Here is a 19,135-nt window from a genome sequence, read left to right on the forward strand (position 1 = left end):
TAAGGATATATTTGGGGAACCTAGAAGGGAAGATAGATTTCTAGTAACATTTATGAAAATATTTGGTATGGAAGACATGAATTTAGTAGGAGCTGTGGAAGAATTTTGTACGTATTCCCAAACAGTAGCTGAGATAGACTAGACAGACATTGTATTTCACAGGAACATGTGCATTTAATTGAAAGCTTAAGCACAGATCCAAAAACTATTTTAGGTCTTGCACCAGTGACAGCCAAGATAAAAATGCAGGGTAATGAAGTAAAAATGAGGCAATGGCACTTCCCTACCTACTCATTAAAGAGACTCAAATTTAAGGAATCTGTAGAAGAAATGATTCTGAGAACTATTCAGAAGTTGTAGCTAGTGCATGTGGAAAAAATGAAAGTGGAGTTTAAAAATAGGATCGAAATAAAAGAAAATGAGTTATGGTTAAGAAGTCACAAGAATTTAGAGTGGCCGACAAAGGTTAAAGTATTACAGATTAAATGGACTCTCTCACAGAGCAAGAGGCACAACTGCAGAGTGCGGTTAGAGAAGGGAAAATAAGGGAGTATTTGGATAATTTGCATGAGTTTAGAAATATTGCTGTTAAGCAACTGCTTTTGCTAACTCCAGAGCATAAAAACTCTTAGCACAGCTTAGAAAATAGAAAGTAGAAATACATAGTTGTTGCCAAACTTAAGGAGCATATAACACGAAAAATAACCAGATATCCTGTTACAGGTACTAGAAATATTTCAGAATATTTGCACAAAGTAGAGGAATAGGGAAATCAAGGAAAAGTAAATATGGAAATATGTACGGAAGACTTAAGTATGCCAAGGTTAGAGGTAGATGAAGCCTCAACAAGTAACAGTTAAGATACGAGGAGATGAGATAAAAATGGTAACATATGATCAGCCTGCAGGAAAGTCTCCTGGAATAGATGTTAGTGCTGTGGAAGTTTGGAAGCTAGGAGGCAAGAAAGTGATGGAGATCTGGAAGTTTTTGTTTAACATTATTTTGAAAAAGGGGGTTGGGCACCAACATTGTGGAAGAAAGCTGTGGTGGCTGTAATACCCACCAAACCGAACTTCACATGGGCCCATTTCAGTTTTAAATCATAAGGATTGATTGGTGCGCCAGTAATGACCTGTTTATTATGTGTTCAAGACATGTATGCAAGACATTCACCTCATGAGCTTGAATTTCTTGGCATCCATGTCAAGAACACAAGAGTTATGATCGGTGATCCGATCTTAACTCTTTGTAGTGCTTGAGCTTAATTTGCTCCATGTACTACTTGTTACAGAAAGAAAAAGAGGGAAAAAATGCTACTCGTTTTGATTGCTTTCACAGTCGTAAAGCACTTGGAGGTGGGGTGGGAGTGCTGTCAGAAAGACAGTATAAAGCTTTCCGTTAATATTTGCACTCACCTTTCTTGGCTGTCGGTGGTCCAGATATTCCCAGAATGTCCAGATTTTTGCTTCATTTGTTTGGTCTGTTCTTCATAATCTCCGTGATTGACAAATCACAGAGGATTGAAGTCACTGAGTAGTGGCTTACGTTTGAAGGAGTTTGTAGCTTTTAGAGTGGGAGAACATGGTTAATACATCCTGTTATAGCTACTTTCTAAGTTTGTAAGAGGAAGCGACATGTTATGCCTTTGGACAGCAGTACTGAGACTGTTATTTAGTAGTCAGTACTAACCGATTTGACTGCCTAGCACTAGACTTGACCTTAACTTAAGCATTGGATGCTTAACAGTTGTTAAGGTCTGGACTTAATGGATTTGTCTTTTTCTGAATTTTGGAACATAATCAGCACGCTGCATGCACAACAAAATGCTTGCAATTCTTTTGGCTTTTATAAAATTGTTACCAGCATTGACAGATACGGATTTAGTGTGGTTTTGTGGAGGGTAGGCAGACTTCTGACAACATTAATAGAACAATGATGACCCAGAGGGAAGCAGAATGTAAGAAGATAACATGGTTGGTTTGGGGGGGGGGGGTCTTGATACAGCAAAAGCATTTGACAGATTAAGAAGGGATTCTGAGTAGGCCAGTGGAAGTACTTGCATTCCCTGATTCAATAATAAGGTAAATTAGGATGATACATGAGGGATTGGAGGCAAAAATTAGAAGTGGGAGGATTCCTCTCTGATAGGTTGTGTCTGAATAGAGGAACCTGGCAGGGTTGCCCCCCCCCCCTATTTATTTATATTTTATATTATATTTTCTATATTATATATATTTGGAGCCATTGGCAAAGGAAATAAGAGGCTTAGAAACTGACGAATGTACTTGGTATGGTAATCAGGAAAAGTTGGCTTTCTCTGCAGAAAATATTATTTTGTACCTGTTAAAATCCAGGAAAGGACATCTCAGTGTTGTGGAACATTTTTTCGGGATATAAAATTAATGCAGACAAAAAAATTAAAGCTCAACTGTGTACCCTACACTTGAATTGTTTCAGCAATGCCCATATTTATGGGGACACAAAATTAAGTATTTGAGTGGATTTAAACAAAAGATAATACAAAAACTAAGAAACTGGAAGCGCTTTGTTTATGGATAGCAACATACAAGGGGTGAACATGTTAAGTCCTTTTAGTTTTATACAGGTCAGGCATATTTTTATCAACCAGATAAGAAGTTGTGGACAGTAATAGTAACGGATTTTATCTGGGAGGGGAAGGGGGGTGTGGGTCAAGTTGGATAAGTTCATCCTTCCAATAGAACAAGGTGGTTTATTATTACCTAATTTGTACCAAGCCTAAGGTACATTTTGGAGCTACACAGTTAAGGCTCATGATGATGAATCGGGAGGGAATTTCAAGAATTAAGGAGAGAATGGGATGCAGTTGGCCATGGTGGTGCAGTGGTTAGTGTTGTTCACAACAAGAAGCTCTCCTGTTCGATTCTTGGCTGGGGCTTTCTGTGCGGAGTCTGCATGTCCTCTCTACAGTCATTTGGTTTTCCTCAGAGTGCTGCGGTTTCCTCCTGCATTCCAAAGGCATGCAGTAGGTGGATTGGCCACTCTAAATCGGCCCTAGGTGGGAGTGTGTGAGCAAGTTAGTGGTATGAATGAGCTACAGCAGCAGGGCTAGCCACCCTGAGGTATAAACCTTGGCTCAAGATGGCCATTGTTGAAGTGATACCCCAACCTCATATGTCAAAATGGGAAAGGGATTTAGGATGGATGGATTGATGAATCCTAAAGGACAATAATAGTCATGCGGAATACTGTATCCATAAACTAGCAGAAATTATACTAAGAGCTAAACCAACACAAGAACTGAGAAAGGATGATTGCAGTTAGGGATTCAAAGAATAGGCAAGCGGGGGAGGGGGGCTGCAATTTACTAGAGAAAACTGGCAAAGAAGCCAAGGTATTGGGAGCAAATAACTCGACAGGGAAATGTAACAGAATGTGAAGAGACCACAAGAAGTCATTTGGACTGCAGGCTAGAGACTACCTTCCCTGTTGAGGACCAGTATCAGAGGGTAGGCAAAGAGAAAGGGGTAGGGGAATCCTAAATGAAAGACTGGCTGTGGTAGACTTTTTACTGGAATGTAGAACAGAAGCTGCTGTTAAAAGGGTTAATTTAGTAGGGCATATAAAATATTGCACGATAACTATAGGAATCAGTCAAAAGAGGTTAGAAAAGATGGGGAAGAGATTGGATAAAGCATTTCACAAGGAAATAATGGAAGGAAGCATGTATGGCTCCGAGATAGGCTACAAAATTCATAACATAAGGATTTTGGCTTGAAGTGTTTGCATAGGTATTTTTATACCCCAAGCAGACAAAAATAATTTTTCCTCTGGTAGATGGCAAATGCTGGAGTTGTGACAGAGTTGGCAGACTTCAACAGTTCCTTACAGAATGCTTTGTCAGACGTACTGGTTGAGCAAATGGTTGTAACTAATGAAATTACTTTTTAACAGAGATGGATACAGGATCTGAATTGCCTAGAATCTAATAAGGCCTTGTTAATTTTAATTCTGGGGGCTGCCAAAAAAAAAAAAGAAAAGAAAAAACAGATAAAAGAACTGAAAATAATATCTTTAAAAAAGGATAGGAGCAAACTGTGTAGAAAACATGGAAATTCTGGAAACAATACATGCAGAATGATGTCTTAGAGGAGTGAGGTTTAAGGGAAGGCTGGAATTGAGCAATTTGTATAATGTTGGATTGATTGTATAAAAGCATATATGTGATATATGTTTGTAAATGTAAATATGCTGACATTTTCTTTTACATAAATGTATGTTTGTGTATGTCTTATGTTGTAATAAGTGTTAAAAAGTAATTAAAAAAATAACTTGGATTTGGACCCTGTGCTCCAAATATCAGAAAGTGTAGTGACTGAGGTAAGCTGGTTCAGGGATTTTCTCACATTTTTCTTCCCTCTTTCTCTGAGTTCTCAAAGGTGTTTTTTTTTTTTTTTTTTTTTTTTGCTCCTTTGTCCAGTTTTGGCAAGAAACAAAGTAAATGGTCTCAGCAGAATGCTGGTAAGCAGAAGTTTAAACATAGGAAGTTTGCAAAAAGAAGTAGAACAGGACACTCGAGACAAAAAGTCTCGACAAACTCCAGAGTCAGCTAGCATAATTTTGAAGAGATAAAAAAGACCAAGGACCCCGGTGATACTGAGAATATTGGTCCTTTTCCTTAAGTCAACCAGTGACCCAGGGGTGAGGTGCTTTGCAGCCCCTTGGTCCTGCAACACCTAGGCCTGAACCTTCTGGTGCCACCTTCTGGAGGTGGCCATGTTCTCCAGCCTACCTACAAGTGTTACCACAGCACACGTCTGTCAGGTCTGAGTTTGCTCAGCAGATCTCTGCTTCCAAAATCCATATTGTGGGTCTTGGAGGAGATAACTTATTTGCTGAAATAAAACTGTCTCCGCTGAAATAAAACTGTCTCCGCCCCTGTCTCTCCTATCACTTCTCAGACTGAAGTCCAGCACTTAAAAATACCACAGGAATTCATGGCCATCATGAAGGCCAGAGAGCCCTCTCATACTTTTGCTACAGAAGCTTCCCCATCCAAAAGAAGCAGGTAGGTGGCCTTTCAGGAGGATGCTAATTCCTGTAGACCTGCAGATAAGGAGGAATTGTCCTTAGTCTGGGCATTTGCCCATACAAATTTACTTAGATTCAGACTGGCGCTCTCTCTTCTGCCCCCCGTTGAACTTTCCTTTTGGAATACTCTGCACAGAATGAAGGAGACTTTCAGTAGGGAAAGCTCACAGTTCTCACAGGCTTAGACCCATTGCAGGGAACCAAGTTTGCCTTCTCCCAAGCCACTGGCTATTCCTCCTGTACACATAGTACTGGATGATGTCTTTGAAAATATTGCTTTACATCCTGATTTTCTACCGCCTGCTCAAAGGAAACCAGACAGGTTTTACAGAGCGCTTGACTTTTGCAAACACCTTTACAGAAATTCAATGTCTGACCTTTCAGTAGTCTCCAATGAATCCACAAAAGGTGTACCTTGGGGACTAACCAGACATCCCCTGCCTAGTGACGAGGAAAGTAGACTATTATTTCAGGTTATTTTCCCCAAATCTGCATGTCTTTATTCTCTCCAGGGCAAGGTTCTGTCATCTGCATACATGCATGGCTCAGGACTCAGCCCCAAGTCCACTAGACAAAGAATTCCTTTTCAGCACTCTAGCTGAGCAAGTTTTTGAAAAGTTGGATTAAAAAAAGCAAATAAAAACTGTGAAGGAATTTTGTCTTTCTGACACCAAGGTACATTAGGAATTACCCTTGAAAGCTTTGGCCTTTTCTCCCTAGACAGGACAAGAGGAAGACCTTCTCATGGCAACCAGAACAATCCCACCAAACAGGGATCTCCAAAGATCCCACCCAGCAAAGACCATCTGTGGCCATGTTCAACCCCAGATGTCCATACTCCCCACCAAACCTCTGGCAGGAAAACTCTCCTCCTTCCTAACCCAATGGAAAACATCACCATGAATCAGTGGGTTCTCATAATGATAGAAAAGGGGTACTACATTCATTTAAGAGAAATCCCACCCTTCTTGTACATTCAAAAAACAGCAAAAGAGCAGGAAAGCCTTTTATCTGTTATCCTGTGGGAACTGCTTTACCAAGGATCCATTCATTCAGGCTGTTCCTCCAAGTCAAGAGGGAAAAGGCTTCTACTCAAGGATCTTTCTAGTTTCGAGAATGAAGGTCACCTGGAAGCCCATCTTGGACCTCTGAAAGCTAAAGAGATGTTCTTTGTGTTTCACTGTTGCAGTCCTCGCATATGGGTTATCCAGCTCCCGGTAGCCCTCAGCCAGCTGGAATACCAGAGTCCTTGGTATATGGCGTCGGTTGTAAAACTGATGTCAGAACGTCCGGTATAAAGGGAGGCAGCCAACGACATTTCCACAGTCTTTCTTGCCGTGGAGCCCGAAGCAGATGCAATTCGCGCTAGTGCCGGTCGGCCGTTTACCTTTTTGCTTTTCGACTACCAAGTTGAAGATGTCTTCAGATAAGTACCCCGTTGGGGATCCTCTTTTCTTGCTTTAACGAATGTCAGATAAAGTTAATAACTGTCTTGCCTGTGGAAAACAGATTCTGCACCATGATTTTCCATTCCCATTGTATAACTTGTTTGGGCCTTGAGCACAACGTCCCTAACTGCAATATCTTTGCTTCCTTTAACACACGCGTACCATACGCCCTAGAGCTAAGGTTTTGTATAAGCATTACCGAGTCTGACCTAAGTTCGGTATAGCGTCTTCTGGTCTCCCGACTTCAGATATACCTAGGAAACGTAAAGACAAGGACTGCGACAGGCCTAGGGTTAAATCTGCTGAGATGCACTGGTGAAATTGGGTGTCAGCACAGTGGTAGTCAGTGAGGTGCTTTTGCAGCCCCTGCAGTCTGCAGATTTTCAGTTGCAGGCCTCTGCCGAGACCTTTACGGAGTCCTCCATGCCGCAGGCTGCTATTTTGTCTTCAGACCCTCCACCTGTCACCGCCTCAGATGGGTTCGGAGTCGCTATGCAGGCACCGGCTTCTGATGCTTCTTTTTGACATGAGACCAGAACCAGACCGACTACCATAGTTCAGACTTCTGCAGTTGTTAGGCCTCCCGAGTCCCTCTAGATTGCTAGTAAACCTTCCAGCCGCAAACCTACCCACAAGCCGGTGTCGGCCTTGCCTCCTGTGCCTCAGTCCTAGTTGGTAAAGATGGCTGGTGATGATCTTTCCCTGATTTAGGGGCTCTCATCCCCCCCCCTTCCAAGAGGGCTAGGGAGTTATCTCCTGATGTTTTGCCTGTCTCAGATTCTGAGATTTCCAGTATGTCTGCTGGTGAAGAAGGAAATTCTCAACTTTTTTCTGGCTTTGAGGATTCTAATGCTGAGGACTCTATCCCTTCTGCCTCACCTCCAGAAGATTTTTTTTCCTTTGGGGATGCTTTGAATACTCTTAGGGAGCACTTTAAATGGGAAATGTCAGGATTTTCCTCAGTCTAAGAAAAGAATATGGGAATTTTTGGATTTGCAACAGCATAAGCCTCTGGCTATACCTCCAGTTTTGGAAGTTGTTGATGTCTTTATAGAAAAAATTTTAACTCCTAATTCTGTTCCTCCTGCCTCAAGTGGCAACTGAACAAGGTCATTTTCTATTGCATCACTCAGCATTTTGGCAACCCCACAAGAGGATCTTTTCTCCATTCACACCAATAATCTCCTTCCAAACTTCTGCACCAGGGAGTTTCACAACAAAGCTTGGAGGGGTGGATGTGTTGTCCTTCCCATGCACACATCTCTCAGTTTATGCATTCCCTCCTTTGCCCAGAGTGCTGCTAAAGATAAGGGACGAAAAACCAAAGGCTGTTCTTATAGCACCAGACTGGCCCAGGCAGCATTGGTATCCCCTTTTTCGCAGCCTTTCCCAGGCTCAACCTTTGCATCTTCCCCTGCTACCAGATCTGTTGGTTCAGGAAGGGGGGGGGGGTTCTTTCATTCTCATCTTCAAACACTGCATTTAACTGCCTGGCTAATACTTAAAATCTTTCCCAGCAGGTGGTTGAAGTTCTTCATAAGGACAGGAGGCCTGGCACCAGAAAATCCTATGCAGATAAATGGAAGAGATTTTGCTATTGGATGCAGGCTAAAGGAGAAGACTCTTCTAATCCTTCTCTTTCCCTCATTCTTGATTACCTAGCAGGATTGCTTTATGATGGACTTTCCTTTTCTTCAAACAAAATTCACACTTCAATTTCTGCTAATTGTTCTTTTGAGCAACGCATTTTTTTCTCGCCCCTTGATGAAGCAGTTCCTGAGGGGAGCTAGCAATCTTGGACCTCCCAGAAGAGCTCCTACTCCTGCTTGGGATCTGCCTCCCTTTAAACCAGCTGCCTCTGCAGATTTGAAGTTTGTCTCCTGGAAGACCGCTTTTCTTTTGGCTATTACTTCAGCCAGAAGGGTATTGGAGCTGCAAGCCTTAATTGCAGCAATAGAACCTTTCACTCAGATAGTTTCTCTGAGAACTAATCCCTCCTTTATGCCTAAGGTAGTTTCCAGTTTAACCCTTAACCAGTCTAACCCTTAACCAGTCTACTCACCTGCCTACATTTTTCAACAATCCCCAGACTAAAGGGGAAAGGATCCTGCGCTCTCTTGATGTGCAGACAGCTGAGATTTTACTTGGGACTAAATCCCTTCGAAAGTCTAACAGTTGTTGGTTAGTTTTGCTCCTGGGTTCAGGGTAAAGCGATTTCAAAACAACCCATCTCCAAATGGATTGCTCATTGTATTCACTTTTACCTGCAGCATGGGAAGGTTCCCCCTCAGGGTATTAGGACCCATTCTACTAGAGCAGCCTCTACTTCTGCAGCTTTTCTGAGAGGTGTACCTACTAAAGACATTCTAGAAGCTGTTACTTGTTTTTCTGGTCATACTTTCACAAAGCATTGCAATCTACCTTTGTTTTCTAAATCCAGGGCTGGTTTTGCCTGTGCAGTTTTGCAGGGCCTTCTTACCACCCTTTAATCTGTGATCCTTCCTCCCCCCTTTGTCTTTTTCCTGGGCTTTGGGAATCAACCCATATATGAGGACTGTAGCATTGAAACACGAACATAGTACAGTTGTGTACACTTACCATAAATGTAGATGTTTGAGTGTATTCACTGTTGCAGTCCTGGTTTCCCAACCTCCATTCCCCCTTTTTTCCTGAGGCACAGACTACATATTTTTTTTTTTGACATTTTTATCTTTGACATGTGTCCAGGGTGTTTCCCTCTTGGGTTAGCCTTCTTTTGGGGGCTCCTGACTGTTAAGGCAAGAAAAACTGAGGAAATGACGTCGGCTGTCTCCCTTTATACCCGACGTTCTGACATCAGTTTTACAGCCGACTACAGCCAACGTCATATACCAAGAACTCTGGTATTCTGGCCGACTGAGGGCTACCGGGATCTGGATAACCCATATGTGAGGACTGCAACAGTGAATACACTCTAACATCTACATCTATGGTATGTGTACACAACTGTACTTTTCTCATCCCAAAGTTCAAAATGCTTACCTGCCCATGATCTTAAAGATGCCTTCATGGTCACTCTAGACTTAAGACACACACCTCCATGTCCCCATAGCAGACAGTCACAGAAAATACCTACGATTTGTAGCAACAGGCTCACTTTCAGTTCTGTGCTTTACCATTTGGGCTGTCCACTGTTCCCAGAGTTTTCAAAAAATGTTTAGCTTCTTTGATAGCACATTACAGAACTCTCTCAGTTGATATTTACCTGTATTTGGACTGCTGTCATTCAGGGAAGATCCACAGCAGTGACCCTAGATCCTGTGCAGATGATCATAGATTGCTTTCAGAAGGTATGTTCCACCTTAAATCTTAAAAGGTGGCACACACTCACTCAAACAAGTATCCTCTTTCTGTGAGCCCTCCTAGATTCAGTCCAGCAGAAAGCATTCTGTCCCCAGGAGAGGATAACTTTCCTGACCAGTTTGCTTCCAAAACAACACATCCAGGCAAGTGGATTCCTGAGGATTCTAGAATGTGACATTTTGCATTCTCATGATCCCACTTTCAAAGTCGTACATATGAAAGATTCAGTGATTCCTGAAGAAATACTTGGGAACAGCATTCTCAACACCTGGAAGTCCTACTGCTTCTTTCCATGCCTGAAAAAGGAGCTCCTATAATGGAGGAACACGATGCAGCAGAACCGAAGGGTAAATTAATTTCTCCTTACTGGAAGCAGACAAGACCATCACTATACACTGTTCAGACATAGCTTGGGGGGGGGGGGCTGCTTAGGTTCCCTGAAAGAGCAGGGCATTTGAACTCCGGAGCAGAGAAAATTGCATATAAATCAGAATGAGCTACTAGCTGTCTATCTATCTGGCCATAAAGACTTTTCAGCAGAACTTAAGCCTGGGTACCCTACAGATCTGGACAGACAATACCACAGTATTGTGGTTCAAAAACAATCAAGGGGTAACTCTGTCCTACCCTCTGTGCAGCCTTTTGTGGAAGATTTGGATGCTGGGTCAAGAAATAGGGCTAAACCTCATAGCTTCTTATATTCTGGGTCAAAAGAGTACCCTGGCAGTTGCCCGAAGCAAGGATATTCTAGACCCCAATGAATGGATGCTGAAGTAAGAAGTCTTCCTCGACCTTAACTCAGAGTCTTCTCAATAGACCTGTTTGCCTCTCACAACAACAAACACCTGCATACATTTTGCTTCAGAACTCAACAGACAGGGACTTGGAAAGTAGATGTTTTCTCTTTCACACGGACAAACTAGTGGTTACTGTATACATTCCCGCGCTTGCCTTTGAACTCCAGAGTATTGAAAAATGTCAGGGTGGACAGACGCAGCATGATCCTAGTGCCCTCCTTCTGGCCAAGGCAACGCTGGTTCGCCTTCCTGGTACTCAATGAGGGGAGATTCCACACCACAGAAAGATTTCCTCAGCCAAGCCAAGGGATCTGTTTTCCATCCTCACCTAGCCACCCTCAAGTTAACTGATTGTAGGATTGGATTTTGAGTCCAAGGAGTAACTCCTTTCCGAAGAATGTGTTTCCCTTACTAAGGGAAGCAAGGACATCCAGTACCAGGAAGTCATACCTATCAAAATGGAAAATACTTTCCACCTGGTGTCACAGCAAAAACCCCAACACTTCTCAGGCAGATATTAACTCAGTCTTGCAGTACCTGTCAGCATTAAAGTACCTGCATCTGCCGTATCATGTAGCCTGCACAGAACTCCAGCTGTCTTCTCTCACCCTCACATGAAACCTTTCATAAAAATGGGGTGATTCACTTGAGACCACCCACAAGGAAACCTATTCCTGCCTCAGATCTAAATTTTTTGACAAAAAAAAAAAAATAATAACCTTGCCCCCCTTGAATTTGCTGCCACTGCCTCTGTAAAGATGCTTACCTACAAGACCACTTTTCTTGTAGCGGTCACATCAGCTAGGAGTTTCAGAGCTAAGCACCCTCATGTAAAGAACCTTTCACTGTCTTTCACAGAGGTATGGTAATCCTCAGAGCAAACCCATCCTTTATGCCTAAGGTGGTATCAGAACTTAACCTAAACCAGGCTATGTACTTACCAGTCATCTTCTCAAATCCATCAGAACAAGTCCTTCATTCCCTGGATGTGCACAAGCAGATCAGGTACTATATAGGTTCTATGTCACGAAATCAACCTTTGAAAATGTCGACTCGCATTTCGTTCAACACGAAAATGTTGAACTCCAACATACTCGAATGGCCAAATCACCGATTTCTTTCCAACAGAAAAATCGGTTGTCCAAAAACCAACGCCACACAAAAACAAACGTATTTAAGTGGGGCCTGTGCCCCCCACATCCCCCTAACTAAATATTTTAACTCTGAGACTGCACCACAGTCAGGAAAAGGGCAGGTGTAACAAAAGGGCCAAACAATTTCTTTCTCTGAAAGAAATCTGTGATTTAGCCATTCGAGAAAGTTGGAGTTCGACATTTCCTTGTCAAACAACTGTGAGTCTACCTTTTCAGATATCAATTTCATGATATAGACCCTTCTGTAGATGGGACAAAAACTCCTAATTGAGCAGATCAATTACTGGCAGCTTTCACAGAGGGTGAACAGAGCAAGCACTTCTCCAAATAAACCATTTCAAAATAGATAGCAAACTGCATTAAGTTCTGTTGTACCGTAGAAAAGATCTGCCTGGGAATATTAAAACCCACTCCACCAGATATGGGGTATCTACCACTGCTTTTCTCAAATGAGTTCACCCTAACCATCCTAGAGGCAGCCACACTATAACTGAGGTAATATCTCCAAGGCTTGAGCAGGTGTCATTACTGCCATTTTGTAAAACCTTATTTCAAAGGATCATACAGATGACCAACACCCACCTGTAGCTTTTGGAGTCCTCCCAAGAATGAGCTCTGCAGCACTGACCATGAAGAACATAGTACAATTGTGTCCCACTAGCCAAATTTATAGACGTTCGAGTGGATTAGTGTTGCAGTACATACTCCCACCCACCAACCCTTCTATCTTTTGACTGCTTGTCTTCCCCCTTGCTGGGTGCAAGGGGTAGAAGAGTTCTCTGCAGATAGGCCTCTTATTTCATTCGCTTCTCCGTCTCGTATCATTTTCCCCCTTTTCACTCCAATTCAAATAACTGAGGAGTTCATACTGTCCTCTGGCATCAGACTACTTTTTTACTGCTTACAAAATGTTAAAAATCGTACTGGGGGTGCCCTTATTATACCCTGACATCCAGATGTCCGTTGGCTAGATGTGATGCAGAGACTCTGGAAATCTGGCCGGTCATCAACCCCAAGAATTAGTACTGCGGTACTGATGTATTTTAACAGTTACATTAAGTGGAGTACAATTAGTTCTCCCTTATTTTGGAATTGGCTAGGGGAAATTACCTTAAGCTTCTTCATAGACAGAATTTACTCTCTCAAGATCATGGGTGTTTTAATGCATTCCAACCCCAAACTACAACTGACTGACTGACTGCCTGCCTGAATTGTAGAGTCATAATAACTTTTTGGTACCTCTTTTCTGAGGTGGGTGCTAATGGAGGCAAGAAAGACTGCTACTGAAATATCTTGTGTTAAATGGAAAACGCTTTCAAGATGGTGCCAGCAAAAACCACCAGCACCCATACAGGGCTAGTGATTCGCAGGTTTTATGGTATTTGAGTGAGTTTCTATCCTGTGGTTTGTCTTAGTCCTCTATGAAGGTTCGTCTGCCATTTTATCATGCATGCTCATGTTTCCTTCTCTCTCAGTGCAATTTTGTGAAAATGAAAGGAGTGTTGCATAAGAATCCTCCCGGAAAGCTGGTGCCTTCTCCTTAGGATCTTAATTTTGTCTTACAGAAACTAACACTTGCCCCACTTGAACCAGCTCATCCGATGACTTGTTCTTAAAATGGAACAATTTACTTTTTGCTCTAACCTCTACAAGAAGAGCATCTAAGATGAGAGATGTTATGGCAATCTCATCTTACACAGATAAAGGGTTTTTCTGAGAATTAATGCTTCTTTTATGCATAAAGTGGTATCCGATTTTACTGTAAGTAAATCTCTCCATCTCCTTGTGTTCTTTCCTGAACCCAAAAATGAGGAAGAAAGGATACTTCATACCTTGGTTGTCCACAGATAACTCCAGTACTATCTTGACGCAACAGAGTCTTGTCTTTCACAACTACTGAGCAGTTAATTATTTCTTGTGGAGGGACAGCCCGTTTCAAAACTGACTACTTCCAAATGTTTGTCTCTGGCTATTACTGTTTGTTGTTCCCACCACAACAGAACTATTCCAGGTAAGGTCAAGGCCCACTCTACCAGTGCCTTTGCTTCTATGGCTTTTTGGAAAGGGTTGTTTTCTAGAAGTATTCTAGAAGCAGCAACTTGGTCCTCTGTGCTTACTTTACAAAGTACGCAAAATTAGATACCTTTTTAAGGTCTAGGACAGGCTTTCTTAGGACCATTCTCCAGTGGCTCCTGTACCCTTCAAATTCCTCCTCCCCATTTATTTTAATTTGTGGTATAATCTACCCATGTAGTTTAGGCTGCTGCAGCAGTGATCGACATGAAGAGCATAGTACAGTTGTGTAAACAAACTTATAACAGTAGATGTTAGAACAATCACTGCTGCAGTAGCTACTCCCTCCCTCCACCCATCTGACCCCCTTGTTTTTTGTGCGTTTTTATGCCTTGGAGTGGACTTCTGTTATATTATATTACTAGTATTGTCCTCGCAGAGCTTTGGCCTCCCTCCTTATGACATGAAACCTCTGAAGAGCTTGGTGCCCAAACCTGACTTTTAGTCAGCTCATCATGCACTAAGTACTAATGGTTTAGACATATGGAAAGTGCCCTGAAAGCTTTGGAGGCTGACTTGCTGTTGCATTCTGTACAGAAAATAACCCATTAAGCTTAGACTAATGCATCGGTGATGAAACATCTGTTATGGTACAGTTTCCTACTCAACTGTACTTTGTTGCATTCATTGGAGAAGCTTATGCATGTTAATAAACATGAGCACCATCAGTTTACCAGTTTCTTTCCCTTCCTCATAAATAGAGGGAAGGACAACTTAGATTCAGTCTGGACTGAACAAAGCCTAATATAAAAGGCTCTAAACTTTTCATTTCCTGTTCCATTAAGAAACTTGGAAGCAAAGAACATAATGTAATCCTAGCTAAGTGGCTAAGAAATTATAAACCGTTTTTGTTATAAAACGTGCAGTATAGCCCTGGCTCCTTTCCTAAGGGCACATTCTACTAGAGCAGTAGCTACATCTCATGTATTTCTACAGTGCAGTTTTAAATTGATGCTTGTTCAGCAGCCACATGGATTTCATTGAATACCTTTGCAAGACTGCCTAATCTGGGTGAGGTATCCAGATGTAGTTCGTCCTGTGGGACAGAATCAGGGGTATGTTCTCGTGACGTGAGACTACTGTGAAGGATTAAGATGGGACTTTGTGATTTTTTTTTTTTTCTTTTCTTTAATGGGTTTGTCTGAGTTTAGTCAAAAAAAAAGACCTTTTCAGCAGAAAGATCAAACCTACTACAAATATTTTTAAACAGATAATCAGAATTCTTAAACCAAACCTAGGTTTGCTACCTACAATACCCAATGTTTTGGAATCAGCAGTTAATAGCTGCTAGTTCTTGGTGATGAATGTCCCACATTAGGTCGACGTCATTAGTAAACTTAGTAAAAAATCTTAGGCCATGCCATGAACCAGGCCTAGTGATTCTTCCCTTTTTTACCTGTATTTGGCCATCCGAATAAAAAGGTTTGGCCATACCATTCCTACTTGACATGACTTGCTCAGAATGTCATCAGTTTGTTTTTTCTTGTATCCCCTGTCCAAGAAATGCTGGGTAAGTAGCCCTGTATTCATTTGGCAGTCATCATCCTTAGTATACAACCTGGATGTCCTTGTAAACTGACCCTTCAAAACATAAGAAAATACATACCTAGGGTGCATGCGGTTAGATGTTCACTGTTTTTCCAACAAGCCTTTCTATACAAAGTAGTGCTAATCCTACCAGAAATATCTCTATTTAATTTCCAATCAAGGAAATCGATACTAGAATTCGAAAAAGTTGAAGTAAAACTTAAAATCTGAGTAGTACTGTTTAAAAACTCTGTAAAGCGTAATAAATCAGATTCTTCACCAGCCCATAGAAAAAAGATACCGTCCACAAAGCGTCGATAAAACTTTATGGAAGAAGAATGGCAGGCATTATTAAAAACATAATTCTCTTCCCAGTGATATATTACAAGATTTTAAGAATTCTGGTAATTTAAAAGTTTCTATGTAGACCTAGAAAACAGGTACTTTATAGTATTACACATAGAACAGGCACTTTTCCTTGCAATAGATGCAAGGTTTGTTCCGTTATTGCAAAATCACAGATTTTTTGAACATCCTACTTTGGCATATATATATTTAGACCTAGGTTTTATGCTGATTGCCAGACAACAAAACCTGTATATTTAGCAATATGTGATGCCTGTTCATGTTTTTATGTAGAGAAAACTGTCAACAAATTAAAGGACAGAGTTTTAAAGCACTTGTATTAGCGTTCATGATATTAGGAATGCTTTGGCCAAACATATTGAAGAGAATCCAGGGCATAAATTCTCCTTTAGAGTTCTACAGTGCGTTAGATCAAACCCTTGGGTGGTGACTTAAACAACTACATAGAAACTTTAGAGCTTAAGTGAATAAAAAGATTACAAGCTGATAGTTATCCTTGTGATTAATGTGAATGTTTCTTTAAAGCCTGCTTGAAAGGAAGAAAATTTAACTCTTAATGTGATAGGTTATTGTGTATTGAATTGGTTTTGTGATTGGTTAACATTTTTGTTTAAATGTGACAGTCTCCTTTGGTTTTCTAAACTGGATCCAATAAAGCATTATGTTAACGCAAAAGCGCTTATCCTACCTAATAAATGTTTTAAGGTCACGGTAACCTTGCTGGTTTTTCTTCATTATATACAGTTTTTGTGCTCTGCTATAGATTTTTTTATATAATTTTTCATTTGTAGGCTTGGAATATTTTGACTTGCACAGTCCAAGGTTGGATATACTGACATTATGTTGGTGCTTCCTATTTGGTACGCACATGTTGGGGTGGAGACCATCGTCCAGGCAGACGCAAGGGTAGTTTGCACTTTGTCCAGTTACTTGCTGAATGGAAGGATAATACTCATCATATTTGTGCCCTAAGGAAACTGCACAAATGCCCCCCAGCTGCAGAACTACTTGTATAGTCTTGTCCAACAGCCTGCATTGTGCCCAGAACAGGTTTTTCTTTTATGCTCAAACCCCACCTCCTTACTGAGACAGCCATGTCAACATGGCAGCTTTCTACCATCACAGATTTGGAAGTACCAAGCCTATGTCCTACAGTCTTGCAGCATTTGTTGTAAAGAAAATCTCCACTTGCACAGATGCACATTTGCCAACTGAGAACCACTGATATATCCTCCAGTTTGAGAAAGGTGCTGTAAGCCATTCACTACCAGCCCCCTCCACTTGGCTTTTTCAGCACACAAGCCCCTGTTTGAACTCTGGTCATCTAGGTTGCCGTTAGGGCTTCATCAGTTTTCTATACAGAGCCAGGATGGTATCACTTAATCTGATTTTTTTAATGTTGTAAAATTGGTTGTGAATCTGCATTACACATTTGTTTTCTTGCTTAGCAAACATGTAGTGATGTGCTACATTACTTTTTTCAGATATGTCATACTAAAGATAAATCCACTTTTCCTGATAAATATGCAGTGTCCTCAAAAGAACATTTTTTATAATCTGCAACTACACTGCAAACAATACAACTCAGACTGACCATCTACAAATTAAAAATGTAATTTTCTGTTTTTAGGCCTCATCTTGTGAAACCGATGAACTCTGAGAATAAAGCTCCTCTGCTTTCTAGTTCAAGTAATAATTTGAAAAAGAATGCTGTTGCAGACAGTGCTTTGGTAACTAAAAGCATTAACTATTTATCTTCAGTGGATGAAAGCCAGATCAACAAAAAGGTAACTTTTTGCACGTGTGTGCGTTATCTGCTGTAGTACCATGTTGTTTTCAGGTATTTCGTTATAAAAGTAATTGATAATGGCTATATCGTTTTCATTCATTCCTCAACAAATTGGTTCGGATCCAACTCGGCCATTTTTTTCCAGCTTGTGGAGCACTGAAACTCTCAAAATCTTCCCTTACCTATAATGCACTAGTCCCCTACCATACCTCAGATCTCATTTGGTGCCTTCATGTACATATATGGTCACTGTTAGCTCTCGAGTAGTAGCACGTTTTTGTGAGTAAAAGTAGAAATTTCTATTTTTAAATATTCATATGTCTGTAAGTAAAATTTTTCTATATATCCTCCTTTGCCTTTCTTACACTTTTTAGTGTATTTTTGAAATGACATTGTTGGTATTTTCCCTTTCTTTTTTTCCCTTATACCTTTGAGGTGTTTTCTTCTATTACAATTGTTAGTAATATTTTCTCTATCTGTTGCTAGCTATTTAAAAAAAAATACAATTTATAATAATTCTTTGTCTTTATTCTTTTTCTATAGCTATGCCTAAGAGCCCCTCTGGTTTAAAAAATGTATGATCTGTTACTATAAAATTTTGTAATCGGATGCACACGCTATATATGTTTATTGTTCCGGCTCGGCCCATTTGGATTCTGCCTGTGATGATTGTAAGGCCTTTAGCCCTAGGACCCTTACTGATCATAGAAATTAATTTTGAAAGTATTACTCCATTTAAAACCCCCCTGCACAGCAACTGAGGCTCAGACTCCTACGAAATATGACAAAAAGAGGCAAAAAAAGCATTTCCTGGACCCTACAAGTTTTTTAGCTCCAGGTTCAGAACCTCCTCTAAAAATTCTAAAACCCTCAGATCTGATCTCTTCGAATAAGAAAAAGAAATCCCCTGATCTGACTACTTCAGATCCAAAAACTATGATGAAAATTTCAGATCCAGCCTCCTCGAATCTAAAGAAGCCCAAGGATAAGTCAATTCGGATACAATCTCCTCTGAGCCTGATTCCAGTATCTTCCCATCTCCTTTTCTGGAAAAGCATCACCATTCTAGAGCTTTGTCAATATCTTCTCATTTCTCCAGAAGTTTGATCAAAGCTGATGTGGACAAGATGATGAGGAAATTCCTTTAGATGCAAATGTGAGTACTACACTGGCTGTTTTCTCTCCTCCTGCCCAACCTTTGGTTTCAGAGCAGTTGCATCTGAGAATCCCAGATCCGTCCATATTGGATTTGAAGGTCATTGCATCTTCTATGCCAATACCATCTCTGAGTAGAGCAGCTCCAAGCATGTAGTAGCTTAATGACTCTTGGAGCAGTAGCATTGGTGCCGGATCCAAGGTGTTGGAATTGCCTCCAAGGTTGTCAGAACCGTCTCGGCCCCTCAGAGCCTCTGTGATGGACGACTTGGCTCTCATCCCTGCCTCAAGCGGTTTGCCTTTGGGTTGGAAGGAACCGACATGACAAGTCTGCAAGCATGTCATCTTGGAGCTGTCAGTATCTCTGTCTGAGAAATTCTGCTTTCAAGGTAGTGGAGAGATTTTTCTCTGCTC

The 19,135-nt window shown here is 41.1% G+C and overlaps 1 protein-coding gene across 1 annotated transcript in view; it reads left to right on the plus strand.

Moving 5' to 3' along the window:
* Positions 1-19,135, plus strand: part of RAB11FIP1 (RAB11 family interacting protein 1) — a 334,061-nt gene that overhangs the window by 270,201 nt on the left and 44,725 nt on the right. Inside the window, exon 5 of the mRNA XM_044083048.1 lies at positions 17,408-17,564. Coding sequence (XP_043938983.1) covers positions 17,408-17,564 — 157 coding nt within the window. The remainder of the gene's footprint in view (positions 1-17,407; positions 17,565-19,135) is intronic.

The sequence above is a fragment of the Protopterus annectens genome, chromosome 9.part0, assembly GCF_019279795.1.
Source record: "Protopterus annectens isolate FY-2018-M chromosome 9.part0, PAN1.0, whole genome shotgun sequence".
In the NCBI taxonomy this organism is placed as follows: Eukaryota; Metazoa; Chordata; order Ceratodontiformes; family Protopteridae; genus Protopterus; species Protopterus annectens.